General features: G+C 36.6%; 6 protein-coding genes across 8 annotated transcripts; 2 read left to right on the top strand and 4 right to left on the bottom strand.

The window, feature by feature from the left end:
- The first annotated feature begins 1,299 nt into the window (after positions 1–1,299).
- CXE17 (carboxyesterase 17) lies at positions 1,300–2,599 on the top strand. The gene has a single exon (XM_016340893.3). It carries the CDS (start codon positions 1,364–1,366, stop codon positions 2,390–2,392), a length of 1,029 nt encoding a protein of 342 aa, XP_016196379.1. The 5' UTR covers positions 1,300–1,363; the 3' UTR covers positions 2,393–2,599.
- A 924-nt stretch (positions 2,600–3,523) lies between these two features.
- Positions 3,524–8,452, bottom strand: LOC107635746 (glycine--tRNA ligase, mitochondrial 1). Its single transcript, XM_016339306.3, has 9 exons — positions 7,099–8,452; positions 6,386–6,768; positions 6,183–6,300; positions 5,859–6,053; positions 5,508–5,732; positions 4,892–4,951; positions 4,704–4,784; positions 4,217–4,622; positions 3,524–3,986 (listed from the first exon to the last, which is right to left on the bottom strand). Exons 1-9 carry the CDS (start codon positions 7,567–7,569, stop codon positions 3,754–3,756), a joined length of 2,172 nt encoding a protein of 723 aa, XP_016194792.1. The 5' UTR covers positions 7,570–8,452; the 3' UTR covers positions 3,524–3,753.
- A 457-nt stretch (positions 8,453–8,909) lies between these two features.
- Positions 8,910–11,743, bottom strand: LOC107635748 (14-3-3-like protein A). 2 transcript variants are annotated; one of them, XM_088484079.1, is made up of 5 exons: positions 11,438–11,743; positions 10,599–11,118; positions 10,288–10,410; positions 9,799–9,915; positions 8,910–9,213 (listed from the first exon to the last, which is right to left on the bottom strand). In XM_088484079.1, exons 2-5 carry the CDS (start codon positions 11,076–11,078, stop codon positions 9,151–9,153), a joined length of 783 nt encoding a protein of 260 aa, XP_088340205.1. In that variant the 5' UTR covers positions 11,079–11,118; positions 11,438–11,743; the 3' UTR covers positions 8,910–9,150. The 2 variants fall into 2 exon arrangements, with proteins under 2 accessions (XP_088340205.1, XP_088340206.1); XM_088484080.1 differs by having other exon boundaries at positions 10,599–11,112; positions 11,438–11,739.
- A 1,153-nt stretch (positions 11,744–12,896) lies between these two features.
- On the bottom strand, positions 12,897–15,437 carry LOC107635744 (Zinc-binding dehydrogenase family protein). The gene is made up of 5 exons (XM_088485425.1): positions 15,103–15,437; positions 14,725–14,905; positions 14,013–14,179; positions 13,709–13,791; positions 12,897–13,623 (listed from the first exon to the last, which is right to left on the bottom strand). Exons 1-5 carry the CDS (start codon positions 15,340–15,342, stop codon positions 13,245–13,247), a joined length of 1,050 nt encoding a protein of 349 aa, XP_088341551.1. The 5' UTR covers positions 15,343–15,437; the 3' UTR covers positions 12,897–13,244.
- Positions 14,904–17,241, top strand: LOC107635745 (Cytochrome c oxidase biogenesis protein Cmc1-like protein). The gene is made up of 3 exons (XM_088485426.1): positions 14,904–15,708; positions 15,806–15,953; positions 16,655–17,241. The coding sequence occupies exons 1-3, from the start codon at positions 15,654–15,656 to the stop codon at positions 16,731–16,733; spliced, it is 282 nt and encodes a 93-aa protein (XP_088341552.1). The 5' UTR covers positions 14,904–15,653; the 3' UTR covers positions 16,734–17,241.
- Positions 17,242–17,298: 57 nt separating this feature from the next.
- Positions 17,299–22,058, bottom strand: LOC107635743 (T-complex protein 1 subunit zeta 1). 2 transcript variants are annotated; one of them, XM_016339302.3, is made up of 15 exons: positions 21,722–22,058; positions 21,576–21,639; positions 21,226–21,361; positions 20,455–20,606; positions 20,259–20,306; positions 20,002–20,094; positions 19,748–19,854; positions 19,529–19,643; positions 19,297–19,383; positions 18,935–19,139; positions 18,703–18,797; positions 18,229–18,297; positions 18,031–18,138; positions 17,798–17,916; positions 17,299–17,637 (listed from the first exon to the last, which is right to left on the bottom strand). In XM_016339302.3, the coding sequence occupies exons 1-15, from the start codon at positions 21,853–21,855 to the stop codon at positions 17,562–17,564; spliced, it is 1,608 nt and encodes a 535-aa protein (XP_016194788.1). In that variant the 5' UTR covers positions 21,856–22,058; the 3' UTR covers positions 17,299–17,561. The 2 variants fall into 2 exon arrangements, with proteins under 2 accessions (XP_016194788.1, XP_088341550.1); XM_088485424.1 differs by having other exon boundaries at positions 18,031–18,297; positions 21,722–22,048.
- Between the last annotated feature and the right edge of the window lie 1,336 nt (positions 22,059–23,394).

Genomic DNA, 23,394 nt, shown 5'->3' with positions numbered 1-23,394 from the left:
CCCTTAAGTTTTATTTTGTTTCAAAAGTTTTCGATTTGCATCAAATATACCCTTAAACGGCTAAATTTTCAAAAAAATTAAGACCAATCTAATAATAATGTATGAAAACTATGGTTGATTTGCTTGTGTTGAGGGTTGTTCTTATAAAATTGTCGTTAAATTGGTCTTAAATTTTTTTAAAAATTAGCCGTCCAAGGTATATTTGATATAAATCGAAAACTTTTAGGACAATATTGAAATAAAATAAAACTTAGGGGTATTTTTGAAACTTTTGTCAAACTTTAAGGACAAAAAATATACTTTACCCATTAAACTACATACGTATTTATATACAAATACATTGTAACTGATTTTTATAACTGATTTTAGTGTAGAAATAATATTCTTGTTCGTAGAATATAATGAATGAAAAAAGAAGATAAAAATACAGGGTATAAACCAGTTATATATGACAGGTGTCCTAGTTAATTTCATCGATTAGCTAGGCATCAAAATCTGAAAATAAGTATTTGCCGCATTTTATACATATAACCGTCTCACAATTTAAAGTATATAATAGAGAATAATGTGTCAAAATTGTGGAAAACAGAAATTGTAGAGTATACTATTTTATTTTGTCAACTAATTCCAACATGCTTTTGCCAACATTTTTTGGACATATTAATATATACTTGTTGCACATTGAAAACTAAACATGTTTAGGGGTAAAAAACAAATAGTTTGAGGTTTTTTAACTTCTAAAGTAAGAGAATACGGTGTTGGACGACATGAATATTATATATTTATTACATAAGAATTTGATGTTAAAAAGATGGTTTTTAACTTGATATATATATAGTGACAGTATACACATATTACAAAATGTGGCAGAATGAAGTTAAAGCTGATAATAACAATGGCAGTGCAAGTTGGTAGTATACCATGCTTATGAGAAAAGTAAGGCGTGAAATGCTGCATTGAACTTTACCGGATAAGAATAATGCTTCTCCTATACATGAACATTCTCTCGTTCAATTCAATCAGATTCTCCACGTTTATTAGCTTCATGATAAAATTTCTAGTGTGCTTTAAGAGCATGTAGTAATGGATTTGAGTTTGACAAGACGGTGGTTTTGAGAAAAGGCAATCTTAATATATATAAGTACAATTGGAAAAGTCAAAACATAAAAAGGACTAAGAATTTTCTTGGCGGCACATGCAGAAGAAGATATTGACATATAGGAAGAGCATAAGGAAGCTTCCTCTACCTTCATTTTCTTCTCTATATAAGGGACCAAACCACAAACACCATGCATGCCATCACAAAATAGAAGCTTCTCTTATTAGTCTTAAGAGTTGTATAGATAGCATTTAGCATAATAACATGGCTGCCATTTCTCTTAGGCATAATACACAAGTGAACAACAATGCTCAACTCCAACGTGATGTGATCACTGAGGAAATCGAAGGACTCATAAGAGTTCGAAGAGATGGGAGAGTGGAAAGGCCACAAATTGTGCCTAATGTCTCCCCTGCAGTGACATCAGAACGCGGTGTCACTGCTAGAGACATTATGATCCACAAAGAGACCCATTTATGGGCACGAATTTACGTGCCCTTACAAAGTTACCAATGCAACAATAAGCTTCCTTTGCTTGTTTACTTCCATGGTGGAGGATTCTGTGTTGGTTCTGCAGCTTGGTCTTGTTACCATGAGTTCTTGATCAATCTTGCTGCCAAAGCAAACTGTGTCATTGTGTCCATAGACTACAAATTGGCACCGGAGAATCGCCTTCCGGCTGCATACGATGATGGAACCAGTGTTCTCAATTGGGTGAAAAGAGAAGCACTCAATCCCTCTAGTGTGCAAAATTGGTGGCTGAGCCATTGCAACATAAATTCCATGTTCCTAGGTGGTGATAGTGCAGGAGCTAACATAGCTTTCAATGTGGCCACAAGAATAGGATCATCAAGCACCAATATGTCTCTAAAGGGTGTCATATTGATCCAACCTTTCTTTGGAGGAGAGGAAAGAACAATGTCCGAGAAGAATTCTCATCATCAGCCGCCGAATTCGGCGCTAACTTTGCCGGTTTCTGACACTTATTGGCGCCTAGCACTTCCTCTTGGATCCAGCCGTGACCATCCATATTGTAACCCTCTTGCAAATGGCACAACCAGATTGAGGGAGCTGAGGCTTCCTTCAATTATGGTATGTGTCTCAGAATTGGATATACTCAGAGACAGAAACTTGGAGTTTTCAACTACTTTGGCAAGAGCAGGGAAAAGGGTTGAAACAGTTATGTACAAAGGTGTAGGCCATGCATTCCAAGTGCTTCATAACTATCAGCTTTCACATTCTCGGACACAAGAGATGATATCTCATATCAGAGCATTCTTGATTAACCAATAACTCTGCACTGCATGAATTGATGAAACTTCTTCTGCATGTTTTAGTTGTATGTCAACAAATTTATAGTTTTATACTGATACTGTTAAACATGTTAGAATGCTAGTTCTGATATAATATATTTGTCACTAAGCTTTTAACAAATATAGATGATAGGAGTCTGGGAATTTTCAAAATTGATCTAGTGTTATTATTATATTATGATGATTTGTGAAATAGGAGTCTTATTTATATTGATGAACTTATTTGGTATAATAACTAGTAACTACAGCTACGTTGAACTAGTTTCAAACTTTCAATGCAACACGATAAAAACACGGAAATGAAACAGAATCGTAAAAGGGAGATGGGCCTTATTATTTGTGAGTATCTTTATTCTTTCTTTTGGAATTCGTCTTTAACTAACCATGCTCTGAATGAATGCCATATTGAACTCTTTCTTCGTGGAGGAATATGACTATGGGTCATAGGACCTTCTTTTGAACGAATGATGCTTTGCAAGGATATAATTGTGCTATAGGACCACAATGGGAGCAATAGGAAAGAAATAGTTTTTGGCACCTGTAGCTGAATTGCATCAATAATGACATCATACCTGGCCACCTTAGAATTCAACAAAATGTTTTTCTTTTAAATAGCACAAGCAAATATGCAGTAGAAGCTACTAGGCTATCGATTCAACGTGGAGGAAGTTTCTTAATTTCAAAGTGTAATAAACTCTTCAAAAACAAATTTGGCGCATAAAAGAACACATTAAAACTCATCACATCTGCCCCCAGCAGTGGACTAGAGAAAGGTAAAATAGGTTTGTTGACCAGCTGGACTAGGGTGAGTCGGGTCTCCCAACAGTCAAACACTATGCTAGCAACTCGCCAAGTTGAAAATGAAATTGATTTTTCTACAAACAAATTAAGAACTTAATAATTTTTGCAAGATAAAACTTTTGAAACCAAACCCCTCTAAATTTAATGGGAGGCAGTCCCGAGAATTTTGATCTTGTTTTTGGATTATGCATTTATGCTTTATCTGAGTGCTATACCTTGTCAATTCAGACGTTTAACAAACATGTAATCATTTTCTTATCTGACCTAGACCACTCACTCGACTTGAACCCTCGGGAAGCAATGAGCAAACTGAAATTAAACTAGTTAAATTAACATATCTATATCTTTTAACAGATACAAAATGTGCGAGTCAATAAGCCCGTATGTAGCAGAAAGCCAGGAACTCAATCATAAAAAGAAGACACATTTAGTTTGTAAAAAAATATCCTGTAGTTCGACTGTTTCCAACAAAGAACATGGCAAAAACTTCTGCAGCAAAAAAGTTTAAGAGGTCAACCCAGAAAGTGAAAGGAGTGAAACTCATTCTTCGGTGGAAGCAGAGGAGTGATGGGGGAAGGTTGACCACACATCTTGCCATGTCTTGTGGCCTTCAGTTACCTCGCGAACAACAGATGCAGCCTTTTCGGCATCAACCCGCACTTGATCCTTGCTGTCCCTCTCCCGAATAGTTACTGAAGATGTTGAATCTACAGTGATCGCGAAGGGCACGCCAAGTTCATCTGTTCTTGCATACCGTTTTCCTATTGATGTACCTGTTAATATTTTTCAAAAGGTAAACAAATGCATGACATTAGTCTTAAGGTATGATCAGACCAATTAATCCATCACTAAAATTAAATCGACCATGCAAAGCATGTGAACAACGATATAACTTTCCTTCATGCAAGTATCTAGTATTTGTGCTCCTCACAATGAGAATCTCTATAATCTAAAATTGTATTCAACAAATGGTGTTAATGAGAACTTCTATTTATTGACTAACCTGTAATGTCAATCTTATTTGATATACCCGCAACAGTCAATGACTTAGAAATGTATTTAGCAACATCTTCGTACTGTTTATTCTGAACCAGAGGGAAAACTGTGCACTTAATAGGAGCCACAACTGCAGGGAACCGAAATACATTTAACTGTTCATCCCCAGCTTTACTTGGCCTCATGTAGAAAGAGTGCTCAAAGAGACAATAAATAATCCGTCCAATTCCAAAGGATGGTTCAATCACGGATGGTGTAAAAACTCTTTGGTGCTCCTTCTTTTTCTCCTTCTGAATAGTTACCATTTTGTTTGTAATAGTCACAGTTTTACCAAGTGTACAAACTTCAAACTCCACCTCCCCTTTTGATTCAAGAGCAGCCTTCATATCCAAAGCTTCTTTCTCCTTCATCGCCTGCAGAAGAATTTGATGTGTCAAAAGTAATCCCAGTAGCTGTTACGAAGTGTCATCATATTAAAGGAATTAATCCATTACCTCAAGTGCTTCAACCACATTCTTTTGACTCCCCTTGAATGCCAGACCCAACTCTTTCTTGACGGGAGTTATAACCAATTTCTGGCATCATACACAAACCATGTCAACTAACGCAGATTTTTTAGTGTTGCATATCAAGTTTCAGGGACCAGTATATATATATAAACACTATTAATGTTAAAACGTACCTCCACTTCCTTAGGCTCTGAAAATTTTTCTTGAGCCACCAATGGAACCCCACTTTTATCCTGAATATTAAATACAAAAATTGCAATTAGAATGAAACAAACCACAGGCGTATAATAATATGCCAAAAGATTTATTTAGTGATCATGATATTACAACGAGGGTAAAATACATTATACAGTATGACCCATTAAGTATAGCTATTTGTAAACTTACTGCCCTTCAAGTTTTTTGCGATCATTAAATCCCCATGTAAGTTGTTTCAAAGTTGAAAGTTCTGCTTTATTAATCAAATGCACAGTAAGCACTATACGGTCAAAAACAAAACTTCAAGAGTAGAACAAGTGATAGATCAAACGATTTATCATGTAATGGTAAGATGAAGGGGGAAAATAACTTTTTCAATGACAAAAATGCATTTTACTCAACAATATGCCAACGTCAACAAAGCACATGAATTATATTTATAGTATACACATCAAATTTCCTTAATCTTGTAGTTAACATACACAATTTGAATTATACCAACCACCAAAGTTACCATACTATTCATCTATTAGAACTGTATCTTGGTTTAATAAAGATATCACTCAGAGTATGTTAATTAATGGTCATTACCGAGTGAGCACGCAAATCATATGCAGACCTATCTGCAATGCCAACACACTCAATCCAACCGTAGGAACACTCAATCTCAGCATCCCAGCAGTCAGCAGCATAATGGGCCATCTCATTAGCAAGGTGTTGCCTAAATCGTAACCGGTCTTTGTCTATACCAAGACGTGTCAAGAAAAGATATACTCTACCGATGAAATAACCAAGAGTCTCATTGTTGACAATTCCCTGATAACAAAATAATAATAAAAGAAAAAGAATTGGAAAAAAGAATCATAACACACCACAGAAGATGACTAAAAATCAGGGTAGAAGAAAACAAGAAAGCTTGAACTCAGCATAGCTCAAACTGACCTTTGACACAGCTTCACCGAGGCGAATTCTCTTGGCGGATTGCCCAGACATTTGTTCTTCCCTTGGGAACATTAAAAATTCCAATTCAGCAACCTCTTTGTACTTTGGATGAGATTTATCTTCTGGATCAACAAAGTGCTCAATTTCTGCCAATGTAAATTCACGGACTCTAAGAAGGCCTTGTCGGGGAGATATCTACACATAAACAACAAATCGAATTAAGAAAAGGATCTAAACCTGTCACCACAGTAAAGAATAGTGTAACAAGTTCAAAGAGAGACATCTAGGTGTTTGTAGAGCAAAAACAAGGCAACAATTACCAACCTCATTTCTGAATGCCTGCCCAATTTGGGCTGCAGCAAATGGGAGTTTGTTTCCATTGTAATAGTACAAGTCTTTGAAATTCACAAATATGCCCTGTGCAGTTTCAGGACGCATATAGCTGCCACATTTGAACAAGAGATAAATGTCTTCACCGCAGTAAATTTGTAGAAAATAGCACATGCTTTGACCGGAAAGTTACTTACCCAGGGATCAAGCCAGATGGACCAATAGATGTCTGGAACATCAAATTGAACGGATAAGGGTCAGATAGTGGATTCTTGGTTTCAGGAGCTGTAATTCCATACTCCTTAATCTTGGCACCAAGCGCTTCAGCAGAGAGATCATCCAAGGTTGCCAAGACATGTTTAAGCTCCGCAGCCTTCTCGGATGACATCGTGAGGTCCTTCTGCAGCTTGTCATTGCAAAAGTCCTTGAGCAAGTGATCGGCACGGTAACATGTCCCGGTCTTCTCATCCTTAACCATGAGGTCAGTAAACTTATCCACATGACCTGAAGCCTTGAGGACAACCTCGGGTGTCACGCTGGGGCAGTCAACTTCTAACATGTTCTCCTCAAGAACAAAATGCTGCCAAATACAAAGTGAAAAGACACAACTCAAAACATAAACCTCTCAGCTTAACAAAGAAACCATAAACACATCCATTTCTATTTCTATTTCTATTTTAAGCGTGCGAAAACTTAATCATCCGAAAGCTCAACTAACTAAGCTAATAATATCGTAACCATAATGATTAACTTTGTAACCACATGCATGCGCCAATCATCAACCTCAAATAAGTGAAATAACTCAAGTTTCACTCAATTCCTCCTACAATACACAAGATGCAAATTCCAAAATTCGAAAGCCCTAAGTTATCGATTAAAACAAATCAGTTATTGAAGAAATTGTGGATACCTGGCGCCAGAAGGCGAGAACATTGGACTTGATAGCGCATCCGGGAGGGCCGTAGTCAAAGAGGCCGGCGACACCGCGGTAGATCTTGAACGACGGGATGTAGAAAAGGCGGCGCTCGAGCGTGTTGACAGCGGCCTGACGGAACGCCTCCCTGCTTAGTCCACCGTCGGCGGAGAGGATTGACTGGAGGTGGCGCTCGACGTCGGTCTTCTCGAGCTTGAGTGCGTTGAGTGACTGGAGGGCGGCGTCGATGTCAGACTTGGGTGCTGCGGCGGCCTTGAGTGCACGGACAGCATTTCCCTGAGCCTCGACGGCAGATTGCTTTTCGGCGAGGGCCTTGCGGAGCGATTCTTCGGTGGCGGCCATTGCAGAAGAAGCTGAAGAAAAGAGTGAGTGTTGTGTGCGATGGAATGAAGCAGCAGCTGAGGAGATTGAACCACTTACTCGCAGCACACACAAACGCTGAAGCATTAGCCAAGAATAAGAAGCACTAATAGCTACTGTTCAGTTCACTAGAGTATTGCCATTTTCTGTGTGTATTGACGATTATGCCCCTTTTGGGTTTGACGCGTATTAATATGGGCTAGGTATTAGTAGTTGGCAGTTGCCCACTTTGGTTTTACCCAATAAAATATCTACCAAAATATCTTCCAAGTCAAACTGGAGCATGCAACCCCCATTAGAAATTATGCCAATTATTCGTAATGATGAGTTAGATAAATGCAGAGATGTAATGTAGTCACAGGGAACATAAACTGATGAGATGGAAGGGGTTGGGAGCATCCATTCGGAGGCCATCGTTCAGAGCATACCCTTACCGGGACGATTCTGATTAATCAGAGCACCATCAATGGAGGATATGGATACAGGTCTCAGGCGTATTAGGAGAGGGAAAGCAGGTTGAAACCGGGCCGGGTTGGATATTGAGCTTCTGTTATTGAATCCGGGCCAAGGTATTGGCCCGGGTCTTAACCCCAAATAAAAAAGAGAATGACACAATAGGGTTTTAGACTTTTAGTACTTTAGTGATTGCAACCTTAATTAATACAGATGCTCCATACTTTGCCTAATCCTATTTAGAAACAGTTGAATGTACCATTTCACTGTCTTTGCCGCCTTATCACCAAATCCAAGCCACCCTCTTTCCCAACCCTAGTCCACATAACAAGATAATATCATCATAGTCTAATCTTCATCTTCATATAACCATTTCAGTACAAAATGTAGAAAGCCATCCACCGTTTGCAATATCTATCTAACGTAGCGGACAAATGTAGTAAAGATTAAAGAAACCATTTCATTTTTTTTTCCGGTGTAGATTTCATATTTTGATGCGATGATTTTCTACATTCTTAATGTAGACCGAGTTTACCACCATACTAACATTACAGGCGCCCACACTAATTATGACAGCAATTGTTTGTTTATAATCATCACTCATCACTCATCAAATATCTTATCGCGGAAGATCCATTTTACAAACCATTTATACATGAGACGTTTAACCCTCTTAAAGAGTATGCACCTTGTTGACCCAAAATATATCTGATCCCTAAAATTACATGTAAGCGATTTGATCCTCCAAATAAAAATCTGATTAACTACTTCCAAACATTTGACATTTTCTCGAGTCACCGCAAAGTTGAAATCACTCGGCGCATGACATGCACAGATTTATCTGTGTTTATAACATTAACCATAAAGTGGATTCAGAATCTGAATTGGTAAAACAATATTACCCTGATACAACAGAAGCACCCGATAAGTGATCTAGCAACCAGAACATGCAGCAATATAGGTGAACGATGATATCAAAAGAACGCCAAACATTCTATTTAAAAACATCGAAAATGAGTAAATTACTAAACAACCAAGACACATATTCTGATCAATAAAAAACACATACATGAATTCATTGAAACATTGGAAACCACAAGCACAACCCGTACTTGAAGTGATAGAAATCTGTAAATACAATCCTACTATTGCAACCCAGATGGAATCTATATTAACCAGTGAAGTACAGAATTGCGTATCCCATGAAATACCATGCTACTGCTGCCCCTCGCCTGGTTGTTGCTTAGATGTTTCCTTGATCTCATCTCCGGCTTCATCCTGAAATATTAAGAGCACATTCAAATTAAAAAACTTGGGAGAAACGAACATAGAGTACTATCTCAAATTGATGAGAATTGACAGAGAAGATTGAGATACTGTCAATTGCAATTACTATTACTATGCATGTGTGCAGGGGCACACAAAGATCTACATAAATTATTAAGACAAACACAGGTAATCCATTATAACTACAGTAAGAATATGTGGAATGTTATGTTTCATTGTTGAGGCAAGTTCAAGAATGAAATTTTGCGAGTCAATAAGAAATGAGCCTAACACCTAGGCACTACTACAAGGCAGCAAGCCAGGAACAAAGCTTGATACAGAAATGATGCTCAAAACAGAAGTTATTTAAAATACAAAATTGTACAACTAAACTAGTTTAAATTTGTTTCAAGCTCTTCCATAGAACAAGTTTGCTTTTGAATAAAGATTTGAAAAGACAATATATTTTGTTGTTAATCTTTAGCAACCACAGACAAGTCAAGAAATATTCAGTGTAAAAACACACACCCACACGAGAGAGAGAGAGAGAGAGAGAGAGAGAGAGAGAGAGAGAGAGAGAGAGAGAGAGAGAGAGACCGTGATATCAGATGTCCACAAAGTCAGATTGTCTCTGAGAAGTTGCATGATCAAGGTACTGTCCTTGTATGATTCTTCACCCAAGGTGTCAAGCTCAGCAATTGCTTCATCAAATGCCTGCCACATATAAGCGTTTTAAGTAGTCACTAAAGAGAACAGATAAGAGTTCGCAGGGAATAACAGCAAAGTTATCATGAAAAAACGGTGTATAGTTTAGAGCTTTTAGACACATCATCATCATAATGGGATATTGATGCAACTAGGAAACACTTAAGATAAATATACTGCTTGCTGCATCAACATTCTCAAATAATAATGAAATGAATACAAAAATGCAAAATTCAATCTACTAAGAGAACTAGAGTACTGCATTTTCTCACTAAAAAGCTTACAATTACATTTGATATGCAGGTTTTCTGATTTCTTTATAAACTATGTTCGAAAATGGACTATATTTACAATAGAACATACAGCGGGCAGAAACAATACCTGCTTGGCGAGATTACAAGCACGATCTGGTGAGTTAAGAATTTCATAATAGAACACAGAGAAATTGAGTGCCAGACCCAGCCTTATCGGGTGAGTAGGAGGAAGGTCTGCAAGAGCAATATCCTGCATCAAAGAATCACACATTTAGAGTTTAGAAACAACTACTATCCCATTAAAATATCTAAACAATCACAAAAGCTATAACAGCACAGTCACAAGTCGCACACTAATTAAGGTTTATAATTGACAAACAAAGATTACTGCTCTAAAAAATAATAATTCCTCAGATCATGAAAGTAACATGAATATACCTGAGCAGACTTGTACGCTAACAAAGTACTCTCAGCAGCTTCTTTTCTCTCTGCAGCAGTCTTGAACTCAGCGAGGTACCTATGATAATCACCCTTCATCTTGAGATAGAACACTTTGGACTCAGGGGTGGTAGCAGAGGGCACAAGGTTGGACTCAAGGAGGTTCAAAATGCCATCACAGATCTTGCTGAGCTCAGCTTCAATCTTTCCCCTATACTCCTTGATGGTTGCAACATGGTCCTCGTTTCCCCTACTCTCCTCCTTCTGCTCAATCGACGAGATGATCCTCCACGAAGCCCTCCTCGCACCGATAACGTTCTTGTAAGCAACTGACAGCAGGTTCCTCTCCTCCACCGTCAGCTCTTCGTTGTCAGAAGACTTCGCCACCTTCTCCATGAACTCCACCATCTCCTCGTATCGCTCCGCCTGCTCCGCAAGCTTTGCCATGTACACGTTCTCCTCGCGAGATGATTCCGCCATTTTTTTCAGTTCGCGAGTTTCTCAACGATTACTCCTGCAACTAAAAAAGTACAAATTAATTTAAAAAAAAAAAACAAAGCAAGAAAAGAAATGTGAGAACAAGTAGCTACTTATTATCGCAAAATTTTTTCCGGAATTTCAGAATTTTTTTATCCGGTTTTATTTTCGAAAATTTTCCAGGGGAAACAAACATGTTCGGAATAATCAAGACGCAGGACCACAAAATGGAGTCTCAGTACATGAAATCAGAACGAGAAACAACAAAAAGGTGAATTTAAACTTGTACGGAAATTACTTTCGATTTTAGAGAAGCTAAACAGAATAATAATAATAGTGGTTTTGGGTGAGAAAATGAAAACCTAGAGATGCAGATCTCGGGGAATGGAACCAGAGAAGAACAAAGGGAATCGAGAGGTAAAGAGCCAAATAAAGAGAACGACCGTAACCCTAATAAAGAGAGTTGAAATTAAAAACTGCTATGAAGAAAGAGAGTGCGTGCGTTTGATTTTGAAATTAGAAAAGAGACACGTAAGGGGGGTGGCGGAGATTCCATTGAAGAGTTGACTGTTGACCCGCTAATCCTCTATCACCGGTCACCGTTTTCTCTCTCTCTTGATTTTTTTTTGGGTCAAAGAATCAGCGATGTTGGATTTTCCTAAATGGCCGAAAAGCCAGCCAAGCAAGTGAGTTGGGTCTTGTCTCTTCTCACAGGGTCCATCCATTTTTTTGCCTCCTCCTACTAATAGATTAAGGGAATTATTAATTTTTTATTGACTAACGACCAAAATTTAAGTTATCAATATTCATTTATTTAGTGATATGCTAAAATCTTCAATTTGGGTGGTGTATGAACAACAAGCTTCGAGAATGTGCATTGTGAATATAGGACTTTTGACTCAAATAAAACCATGCACGAAAAGTATGATATGATATAGGGCTTTTTTTTTCAATTGAAAAAATAAAGTGTGATTTATCTTTTAATGATTTTTTTATTTTTTTTATCTCACTTATAAATTAATGGTGAGAAATTATACTTTATCCTATTATCAAGTGACAAAAAAGAATGGAGAGAATTCAAATTCGTGTTAATTCTTAAGTCTTAACTTGATCTTGATGTTCAACTAATTGATGTGATTAAAATTGAAGTGTACTACCGAAGCTGTTCTATCCCAAAAACAACCTAGGCTAGAAAGGTTGCTAGCCCGTTGAGAATTGGACTTTAGAAATACAAAAAAGTCTTTTTCAGTTTTGATTCCTGAAGCCTATAAAACATATATGGCCATAGCGGCCATGCCCATCTTCATTGGATCAAGTTCTGGAAGTGTAGCCAAAAGTCCAAATTAGAATGGAAGAACATATTCTGACCAAAAACATAAAAAGAACTGCCCCAAAAACAAAAAAAATAACCAACTCACTTGTCCGCTTAAACAAATGTCGGGGTCCTTAACCTGTCAGGTTAAGGAATACGTGGGAAACCAAAACAAAGAAAGAAAGAATATACAAGAATATTAATTGACCAAAAATAAAAGAATATACAAGAATACTAGAGGATATTTATGATAAATCGTTTAAACAAGCCATCACTTGTTACCTATTTCTAATTTTCTATAGATGAATATTGGGTAATCTACACTCTTTAGGAAAAAATAGTGAACAATTAATTGATTTTTCCTAAAAACTTTATTCAAGCACTCAACGAATTATACTCTGAATCTCTGATTACACAAAACTGTGAAAACTTACTACTTTCAAAGCTTCATGTGCGAAGATCAAGCTCATTCAATGAAAGGTAATACACAACAATTTTTTGGTAGCGACTTGAGAAAATAAGGCTTTGCATAAAAGACAATAACACATTACAGAGGAAATGGATCCTTTCAATTTTTTTAACACTTGAGATAAAGTGTGATATCTCACTATTAATTTTATAAATGGAACTAAAAATAAATATGAGAGAGAGAACAATGAAAGGTGATATTAAACAATTGACACCATCTAGTTTTTTCTCCACTCGAGAAGATCCACTCCCCATTACACACACTATGGAGCAAGAATTTTGCTAGCATGGTAGAATCTCTGTTTCTCTCTCAGCTGGTCAAGTTCACCCAACAAATTTTCAATGAATATATATATGATTACAACATAGTAAGCATGAAAAGTGATCATTCATTCATGGGCGACACGAATGACTTGTTTGCCAACATTCTTGCCAAGGAAAAGTCCAACAAAAGCGGATGGAGCACTTTCCAAGCCTTCATTCATGTCTTCAATGTAAACAATCTTTCCTTCCTTGTAGTATCTGGAAACGTCTTCCAAGAAGCGCGGATACAAGTGCAAGTAATCGCTCTGCAAAAACCCCTGCATCTTGATGCGCTTTATAATAAGATTCATTAAGTTGTAAATCCCTTTGGGCTCAGAAAGGCTCTGCTGAGACACCATCCCACAAACTGCAATCCTACCATGAATCCTCATGTTGAGTAGTGCAGCATCAAGCATTTCCCCACCCACATTGTCAAAGTATATGTCAATTCCTTGCGGAAAATACCTGTCAATTCACCCACCACCAATGCAAGTTTTCAGAATCACCTCCACCATATATCACTCTGTTAACACAAATGACTCATGCATACCTTCGTAGAGCTGAATTCAGGTCCGATTCTTCCTTGTAGTTAAAAGCTTCGTCGAATCCAAGCTTGTTCTTTAGGAGGTCAACCTAATTACAGATTCAAAAAGCAACTCAACTAAACTATATATAGTATATCAAAAATACTATTTACCAAAATCAGCCACTAAAATCAGTCACCAATGTATTTGTGTATATATACATGTGTGGTATAATTTATTTTCAATGCGAATTTGTATTACAACATGTATTTTATACTGGTGGCTAATTTTAGGATACACATAGCATAATCGATAGCAGCACTTCCTTACCTTTTCCTTTGAGCCAGCACTTCCAACTACATAGCAGCCACGAAGCTTGGCAAGTTGGCCTACTAGCTGCCCTACAGCACCTGATGCAGCTGATACAAAAACATATTCCCCTTTCTGCGGCGTGCACACCTCGTAGAATCCTGCATAAGCAGTAAACCCTGGCATTCCTGCAAAATTTGATTTCATTGCCATAAATAAATCAGAATGAAGGAAAAACACAACTCCAGTATACTATAGCCAGATGATATACAAGGTGGTTTCAGAACTAAAAGGAAGCCAGTTCCTCAACAATTTTATTCCCTAACTACAGTTTTGAAACAGGAACCTCAACAATAGTCCTATAGAGAAGAGAAGAGAAAGCATCCAATTAAGATAAGAGAAAAGGACAAATAGGTCATGACCTTTTGTTCTACGGATATTTTTGTCCTGAACCATTGAAAAATACTTTTAAGTCCTGACTTTCATAAAACTTGGATGGATCAGTCCCTTTGTGCAAATGCCTCCGTCAAAGACTGATCTGTCTAAATGCCTCCGTCAGGGTTTAGGATCCGTCCAAATTTTGTGAAGGTTAGAACTTAAAAATATTTTTCAATGGTCAGTAACAAAAATGTTGTGGAACAAAAGGAGGTGAGGGACCTATTTGTCATTTTCTCTTAAGATAAAGACACTAGAAAGAAATAAATAATGTGAAGCAGATAAAGTGTGACAATACCAAGAAGACCGACATGGAAGGAGAGAGGAATGTGATCATCTGGTTGGACTTTTCTCAACTGATCAGTTTTTTGGATCAAACTATACTCCTCCCAGCCCGTAAATCCAGAAATGTAATCCCCAGGCTTGAAATTCGGATTATCAGAGTGTATAACTTTACATACACCGAATCCTTCAAGCGCCTTCATCATCAAAATACACATGCTATTCTTGTTAGTTGTTATATAATAGTAACAACAATAATCCTGTAAATAATTCCTATTATTTTTTGTTGCCTACACGTGTCGTATGCTCCTACTCATACTATACTCACTGAACCAGATAAGAAAAAGAAAAATCAAATCATATATATATATATAGTTTGCTCTTGCTGATTCACCTGGCCAGGAACAAAGGGGGGAATATAAGATTCACGGAAATCACGCATGCGACCGCGCATGTAAGGATCGCAAGAGAGATAAAGATTCTTGACGATGATGGATCCTGATCCTGATCCCTGAACCTTACTGAGGTCTATTTTGGAGACCTTGAATTCCATGTCGGTTTCGTGAGGAACTCCATCTATGTAGCCTTTGAATATAACCTGCTTGTTCTCCATTACTACAGCTTCTTCCGACATGATCCCTTCCCTTCAGTTTCTTCTTCGATCATTACAAACCTATATAAAAGCACGTGTGACTTCAATGTAGTGAAGCTAGTACCTACCGCTCTACCAAAAAGCAAGCCAGCACAGGGTAGGTAGTTGTTGGGCTCTTCACATTTTGGGCTTTTTTATTTTGGGCCATAGTGGGCCTCAAACTTAAACTATTTGGGCCACCCCGTTTGGGAGCAGGAGAGAGCTATGCAGCTAGCTAGGTGCTCGGTCGTTTTCTTCTTCGAGTTTGAGGGATTGCTACTGCGATTTGACGAAGAAGAAGAGGAGGAATCTGAATGGGGTACGTACAAGAGGCGCGAGAGAATCATGTCAAGAAGAAAGTGGAAGAAGGTCTAATGCATATTTTTTCCAAGCCCTAATTTTTTCATAATCAATTTGCAGTTGTACGCTTTTTTGTACTCATGAATTTCTTGTTGTTTTTGTGCAGCTTTGCGCAGCAAAATGAAGCAGAAGGCCCTGAAAGAGTGTGATCAATACACTTCCAAATATGCTCAATGCGCCTCGGGAAAAACCATCTCTGTCGTTTGGCAGTGTCGGAAGCAAGCTAAAGAATTGAATGATTGTCTTCATCAATTGTAACTCTCTCTCTCTCTCTCTCTCGATAAAGTGTTGTGTGGATGTTGTTGTTGTTTTGTTATATTTGCGTATCTAATTCTAATGTCAAGGAAAGCCATTTAGTTATATGATTCGGATTCTGGATATTTCTTAACTTGTTTTGCATCTTCCATCTAGTTATTCCGTTGTTCAGACAAGATATGCAAAGTTTAAGAATGTTTGTAACTCAGTTACGAACAGTGGAAGTGGACCTTTCACCTCCAAGGCTCATGAAGGAAAACTAACTACATAAGGTTATTAACATTAAGGTTAAAAATGTTATTTTTCAAGCTCACCTTTCCATTAATATTGAACACCTTTTATGGTTTAGAAGTATATGTAATCAAGTTCCCTACTGCCTGAATCGCACACTCCGTTTTGCATTAGTTGCCCAAAGTTGAGAGTTCTTAGCAACTTATTGGTTAGGTGTTTTTGGAACTGTTACTTTTATGGTTTAGAATGATGTGTTTCTTCGATATACATCACACGCAGTTGGTCGGGTGCCCGAATAGAGATATAAGCATTATTTTTTGTTTAGTTCTAAACACAAGCAATACTCATTCCTCCTGCATATTTGATTTGTCATTGGCTCTTTCCTGTGGCACTATCATCAACTTGTATTTAGATTCTAGTGTCGTAAATGTAGTGATGGACCCTTTTCTTTGTGTTCTATTTTTCACAGCACTAATGATACAGTTCTGGAGGAAATGAAGAAAGACTACATGCTACAACATGGTGGGGAGAGCACTGCTAGAGTCTAGCCTAGTTAAATGCTGATGCGAGTGCCAAAGATTGTCATATGCTCAATTAAGCTGGTGCATTCGAACCATCGTTGTATTTGTAAACTTTCCAGAAATTTGGATTCAGTTAGAACAAGAATGAAAGAACTTCCAAAATGTTTGATGATTCTTGCGCATGAAATATTCTAGTAGTCGAAGGAATTGAAGTCAGGACTTGAGAGGTTATTTGAGGGGAAATAGATATATTGAGTTTTAGTCTTGATTCCTTTGTTTAAAGCTTTCCAATGCATTTATTGCACTCCGTGGCTTGAATAATCCAGACAGAGCTGTTGTCTCATGACTCATCGTTTAGCCGAAACAAATTGGCTTTCTTGTTTTTTATGTTTTTACATTAAACACATGTTAAACTAGTTTCTCTGTATTGGAAGCCGATTGGGATTTTCTAGTACTTGGATAGTTGGATTGGAATGCTTTGTATTATAGAAACACGAGATTATTGCCATTTTGGAACAAAATGTCGTAGCTTGAGCAATGTGAACTGTAAGACCAAAATGAAAATGACAAAAACCCCAGAAACCAAAGCTACTTTTGTAAGTGAAATTCACTTCCACTAAATAAAATAAAAAACTATGCTTACAGATTTTAAGAGATCCAACATTTAGTGACAATAGAATCTTATATTTTACAAAATCTTAGGGAAAAAAAGACAACCAAATCAAAACAAAATATAGGTTCATTTTCAAGTTAAAATTGGAGCGGAAGGAGTCAAAACAATCCGAACGATAGCTGTTGTCACCTCAGGAAAATAACAACCAAATTCGAAAGAGAAGCTTCAGGTGAGAAAGAAATCTAAGTTGGCTTCCGCATGTTCCGTCCAGCACGAATTACTTCATCCACCAATAGCAACTGCGATGCTATTACAGGCCTGCAAAAGACATTTACTTGATCAAATTTAATTGTAAACAAACTGGTGCAAACATAAAGAACATTTTAGATGGTTGCCCATTCTGAAAATATAAAATAGGATATAATAGATGCATTATATCTTAATCCAAAGAATGAGCAATAGCAAAGTTCAAACATACCCTGAGTTTATGATTTGGCGCTTCACAGAGTAGTTGTCAAAAATACCCTCCATTTGAGGATCAATAGGTTCTCCGGTGTTCTGGCTCAATCCCACAACATTCCCTCTGTCATGCTCTCCCTGAAACAGCAGTCAACATGTACAACAATAATACAAATCTCGCTCCTACAGAATAAATATTAAAAAAATAACATTCAGGTGAAGACAAGCGTGAAAAAGCAGCGGAAGGCATACCGTGAGGGCAATAATCACATCTTGAGTATCAAGTCCGGAGTTCTCTGCGAGCGTCTTCGGCACAACAAGAAGTGCATCAGCAAAAGCCTCGACACCAAGTTGGGCTCGCTGTTTTGAGTTGATAAGCATCACCATCAGAATATGCAAGTGATAATTGAAGAACAGTACATAATTGGAAGACATGAGATTTTGTATTACCCCTTGGACTGTTTTCTTAACTTCATTAATCAGATATTGCCTAGCAGCAACTTCAAATGCACCAGCACCCTGAAGATGACAAGTAAATACATGTCAAGCCTATCATAAAAATCATAACCACGAACTGGCAAATCATAGTTGTGTTGTAGGAGGTATGAATTCTATGAAATACTACTATAAAAAGGTAGAAGCATAATTCCTTTTATCAACATGAATTTAGCTATAAATCTTTCATTCCGTTCATTAACTACTCCAAACAATTGGATTCAATCACAAATATTTAAAAGCAACAATAAAACTCTCAGAACTATTCAATCAATGACTGGCAAATAAAAAACACTTTTGCCCAAGATATCGTAAAATCATATTCATTTCCCCTTAGATCCAACTCAAGCATACATGAGGGGGTTATAATATTATAATATACAAGAGCAGGAATCAAAATAACAGATTTAAGCGGGGAATGAATCTTACCAAAACAACAGATTCATCTTCAATGGTGTTCTTGACTGCCCTCAAACCATCACGAACAGCATCTTTAATTTGAGCTATTGTATGGTCATTAGGACCTGTACAAGTACAACATTATTCCATATTATCTCATCTTAAATCCACCAGCAGAACCAAATCAACAAAATGCTAGAAAGATGAACAAAAAAGATGCAAAACAAACTCGTTTAAAATCAAGGAGCCATAGATAGTGTACCTTTAATCAAGATTGTGCAGGAAGAAGGATTCTTCACATTTTCCACAAATGTATATTTCTCTTCACCAAGAACGTGTTCGTATACCAACCCTGCCCAACCCAAACATTCTGGAGTCAAATCATCTACAGAGTTTACAGCTTCTCCTCCACAGGCCAAAACCAATCTTTCCATGTTTCTCCTCTTTGCTCTCCGAAGGGCAATTATCTAGAGTAAAAGATTAATCAATCAGCAGACAGAATACACAAGGTTTTTAAAAAAACAGTAAAGAATTAAAAGAAGAGGGAAAAGAGCTATGTTCACAATATTGGTAAAATTTAAAATAAATGGAGAAAAAATTTGGAGATAATAATTTTTTACTTACTCCTTCCCTTGCAAGCATATCAAGTGATGGGGGATCAATTCCTTTTTGATTGATCACAACAAAATTGCTATCATTACCGGAACAAACCTGCATACAGAAGTATGGGGTCAATTTGAGAAGAGCAGAATCATGGAATTAAAGTTAATGCCATTACAGCAGAGACAAAAATTTGTGGCTACAAAGTAAACTATAGGTACCAACATATATGAGAAAGTCCCTTCTACATATCTACCTTATTTTTCAGTTCAATGATTTTTTTAACTCTCTCATCAACAGAACGCCTTTCAGCTGCAACCATTGCTTCCCTCTGTTCCGCATTTGAGTAGAAAAAGCCTGCATTTATCTCACTGTAGAGGAAAAACTCATTATATGAAGGTGGGCATAAGCATGTAAGTTTGGCGAAACACAATTTGATAAATCATAATCACTAATATCAATTTCACTTGATTACCTTTTTTCATACTCCAAAGACACGTTGCAAGTCAATATGTAGCAATTCTCTGCACGTCGCTTCATATCAGGATGCCTAGAACCATGATCAAGGACAAGACCCTCAACCTATAAAAATAAAAACCATTTAATCAACTGATTGATTGCAAGAAATATTGATCTGATGAACTGCAAAGGTAAAATTAGCACCTAAAGGGCAATGTTACAAATGAAGCATAACAAATATAATCAATGATAGTTAGCATGCATGCATACCAAGCGTGTGTCAACATCAAATTTGTGCCGCATGTGCATGATCTCCACCATAAAAAGATCAATTGCTTCCTCAGGCTTCCTAATGCACAGAACCTATCATTGTAAAACCAAAATTCACTAAACACTCAATTGTAGGAGGCCCAGTGAGACTCAAAATCTGCTTATTCAAATGACCAAGCAAAATAAATAAACTAAAATGCATCATATTTAATTTATAAACAAGGATTGAAAATGTTAACAACTCAAAGTGCACTCACCGCATTCACAATTATATCAGTCAATTTATCTGCAAGTGACTCGTAAAGCTGCAAACATTACAGAAATTAATTAAAAAAAATATATATATATATATATAACTGTTATGTTGAGAATGAAAAGTATTTTATTGTTTATTTGCTCTGTAATATGACCAAATGTCATCTTAAAACAAAGATAAGACAAATTATGGTTTACCTTTGTCCTTACTGTTGTTCTTGCTACCATCTTGAGAATCTCTTTGTCAGGCTCATCACCCATCACAACAGGAGTCTTAAACTTCTCAAGGAACTGCAGGGTTGCTTTTTTAGCAATCTCAAAACCATCAACCAACACGCGTGGATGCATACCTAGAAGATGCAAATAGTCATCTTAATCATGCTGTAAGGAGTGATGGGGGAAATGAAATAATTAGGTACTTCCACACACATTTTAAAGGACATCTCTTTGCCACTAAACCTTTTATAGTATATGATTACATTTATTTATTGGATACCGTATATGATTACATTTAATATCACCTTGCCCGTAGTGAACTATCTTTTTCTTATTGAAAGAGAAGGCCTTGAATAATTGTTAAACCACATTGTTCAGGTGCAGTACAAGCTAAAGTACTTCAAAAACTGTAGTGGATTTGATTTCCTCAAATGTTTGAAGTGCACTTCAAAAGATAAGTGAAAAAGTGAATGATCTCAGCCGTTGACAAGAAAACTAATAGTTTGAAATTATGCAAGATATAAATGTCAGCACCACAAATCGTTTCAAATAATCTAAACAATGATTTTTCATTTTCAATTAAACTATTGAGATCTAATATCTTTCCCTTTAAAATTCACCACAATAGTTAGAAGAGCTAAATCCACTGTGCTTCATTACAAACACACAATAAGTTACCAGGTGTGCAACCAAAACTTCATTGCCATTTGGGAGTAAAATTACAAGCATCAGAGTATCAGAAAACTGATTAACCTTCATCAATGTAACGCTCGGATTGCTTCATAAGTTCACCAATGAAGATGACAGTGGAAGTGGTGCCATCTCCACTAATATCATCCTGAGCAACTGCCGTCCTAGCAATCATTATAGCAGTTGGGTTCTGGATTTGCTGCACCCACAACAGCAAATCAAACATCATCAGTGTTCTGGCAAATAAAAATATAAGGAAAGATAAATGGAATCTATAAAAGTTGCACCGAAAAGCTTTCTATTGTGAGCTAATCTGAACTTAAATAAGCTAAGGTACTCAAACGTGTATAGACAGATCAGAACACTAAAACAGTTAACGAAACAAAAGAAATGAAAAGAAAAAAGAAGGTAACCATCTCTTTGAGGAGAGTGTTGCCATCTTTGGTGAGTTTAATATCTCCGGCGCCACCAACGAGCCTGAAAACGAACGAATGACGGAACAGAATGAAAATGAGAGAAGAAAAAGGAACAGAAGAAATAGAGAAGAAGAAGTGTATACATTTTAATGGTTCCTTTGGGGCCGAGGTTGGTCTTGAGGACATCTTGCAAACCCTTAGCGGCATTGATGTTCATGTGAAGTGCCGCAGATTTGTTCAGCACTTCGGCGTTAGGGTTCAGCACTCGCAGCGACATCGTTTTCGCTTCTTTGTTTTCCCTTTTCGACTGTGATTTGATGTATAGGGCGAGTGAGTGAGTGCAGTGATTTGAAGTAGAAGCAATATACAAATGGAGGAGGTGGAAGAGGGTTTTTTAGGGGTTTCAAGTTTCAACTCTCTGGAACTCACCACTCATCACTTCACAGTTCACACACTCGTTTGTGAGCTCTGTTTTCTTTTTTTTTTTTTTTGGTCAAGACACTCGTTTGTGAGCTCTGTTTTTTTTTTTGGTCAAGACAGTCTCGTTTGTGAGATCTATTTTTTTTTTGGGTCAAGACCCTCTCATTTGTGAGCTCTATGTTTTTTTGGTGGGTCTGATGAGTTTTTGGTTTCATTTTATCATTTTTATCAGCTCCCTCTCATCTTTCAAGTTTTGGGCCAAGAAAGAGATTGCTGCGATAAAGAATCTAATTCCCGGGCCTGCCCATAAATTGAGCACATATCTTAAAGGAACGACGCCTAAAAGGCTAAAAGAAAACAATAGTAATAGCAAGGAAAAATGCAACAAAGTTAGTATTTTTTACCAATTTCAATTGCCATTTTTTAACTTTAAAGTTTAAACACGAAAGGTGACAGAAAAATAAGAAAATATTTTAGTCCAAATTTTGAAAAATAAATGCATAGTAGTCATAGAAATAACAAAGCAGATACTGAATGCGAGATCTTTTTTATTTCTATTTTTTGCATACAGCAGTTTCTTAAAGTGTATCTAAAAACAATGGATGTTTATAGTGTTGCATCAATTTTTTTAAGTCGCATCATTTTTTAATTTAATAACAAAAACAACACAGAGAAACATTGAAAGTATCAAGATGATATTTCATAGCTAATGTTGTGATTTGTGAGCTATGCAAGATGCCTCCATATATAAAATTATCATTATCAAACTTCTTAACAATGAGAATTAATAATACACATTTAGTTGGAGTCGTACTCTAAAGAATTAAGGCCATAATCAAGAAAAAACTCAAATGAAATAAATTTTTATTCTTAATACTATGTTCTGGTTGTGAGTTGTCCAGTAGTAAAGAGAAAAATGAGGTGCAAACATGTGAACTAAGTGTATTGAATATCACTTATTAATTTATTTACAATACATTGTGTCATATATATAATTAGGTTGATTGAGTGTTCGTCTTATTTATTTGTTTAAATAAGTGTTGAAATTTTAAATATCGTTTTGTATATATAATAACTTACGAATTATGACTAACAATTACTCTAAAAAATTAGAGAATAAAATTTTCTATTATTAAAAAAATTGACTCGTATTAATTTAAAAAATAAGATAAAAATAAAACATATCGACAACTTTAAATTTCTCATAATTCAATATTGAATTATAGAAAATAATTTTATTTAGTCTTGATGATAACAAACATATCATATTTGATTGGATTTAAAAAATCCAAGTATTTGTTTGACGAGTGCATTTTGTGCATGGGTGGTTAACGATAAAAATTGCAACCCATCAATGGTGTTATTTGTACAGATTTAATGGACCCTTGTATCGCCT

The sequence above is a fragment of the Arachis ipaensis genome, chromosome B4 (genome assembly GCF_059453495.1).
Source record: "Arachis ipaensis isolate K30076 ecotype BB chromosome B4, ASM5945349v1, whole genome shotgun sequence".
Classification (NCBI taxonomy): Eukaryota; Viridiplantae; Streptophyta; class Magnoliopsida; order Fabales; family Fabaceae; genus Arachis; species Arachis ipaensis.
Note: the sequence above shows the minus strand (reverse complement) of the source record. Positions and strands in the feature narration are given on the sequence as shown.

Excerpts from the sequence above, each read along its gene's own strand:
- LOC107635748 (XM_088484079.1), bottom strand. The coding sequence starts at position 11,078 with ATGGCGGAATCATCTCGCGAGGAGAACGTGTACATGGCAAAGCTTGCG. Across the intron at positions 10,411-10,598 it reads TAGCGTACAAGTCTGCTCAG|GATATTGCTCTTGCAGACCT; the intron begins GTATATTCATGT and ends TCTTTGATGCAG. Across the intron at positions 9,214-9,798 it reads TGTGGACATCTGATATCACG|GATGAAGCCGGAGATGAGAT; the intron begins GTCTCTCTCTCT and ends TTAATATTTCAG.
- LOC107635744 (XM_088485425.1), bottom strand. The coding sequence starts at position 15,342 with ATGTCGGAAGAAGCTGTAGTAATGGAGAACAAGCAGGTTATATTCAAA. Across the intron at positions 13,792-14,012 it reads GTGCTGGCTCAAAGGAAAAG|GTTGACCTCCTAAAGAACAA; the intron begins GTAAGGAAGTGC and ends ATCTGTAATTAG. Across the intron at positions 13,624-13,708 it reads CTGAATTCAGCTCTACGAAG|GTATTTTCCGCAAGGAATTG; the intron begins GTATGCATGAGT and ends GTGAATTGACAG.
- LOC107635746 (XM_016339306.3), bottom strand. The coding sequence starts at position 7,569 with ATGCTTCAGCGTTTGTGTGTGCTGCGAGTAAGTGGTTCAATCTCCTCA. Across the intron at positions 6,301-6,385 it reads CCATCTGGCTTGATCCCTGG|CTATATGCGTCCTGAAACTG; the intron begins GTAAGTAACTTT and ends CAAATGTGGCAG. Across the intron at positions 6,054-6,182 it reads GGCAGGCATTCAGAAATGAG|ATATCTCCCCGACAAGGCCT; the intron begins GTTGGTAATTGT and ends GTTTATGTGTAG.
- LOC107635745 (XM_088485426.1), top strand. The coding sequence starts at position 15,654 with ATGGGGTACGTACAAGAGGCGCGAGAGAATCATGTCAAGAAGAAAGTG. Across the intron at positions 15,709-15,805 it reads CAAGAAGAAAGTGGAAGAAG|CTTTGCGCAGCAAAATGAAG; the intron begins GTCTAATGCATA and ends GTTTTTGTGCAG. Across the intron at positions 15,954-16,654 it reads AATGATTGTCTTCATCAATT|CACTAATGATACAGTTCTGG; the intron begins GTAACTCTCTCT and ends TATTTTTCACAG.
- LOC107635743 (XM_088485424.1), bottom strand. The coding sequence starts at position 21,855 with ATGTCGCTGCGAGTGCTGAACCCTAACGCCGAAGTGCTGAACAAATCT. Across the intron at positions 21,640-21,721 it reads CCCAAAGGAACCATTAAAAT|GCTCGTTGGTGGCGCCGGAG; the intron begins GTATACACTTCT and ends GTTCGTTTTCAG. Across the intron at positions 19,140-19,296 it reads ATATGCTTGCAAGGGAAGGA|ATAATTGCCCTTCGGAGAGC; the intron begins GTAAGTAAAAAA and ends CTTTTACTCTAG.
- CXE17 (XM_016340893.3), top strand. The coding sequence starts at position 1,364 with ATGGCTGCCATTTCTCTTAGGCATAATACACAAGTGAACAACAATGCT.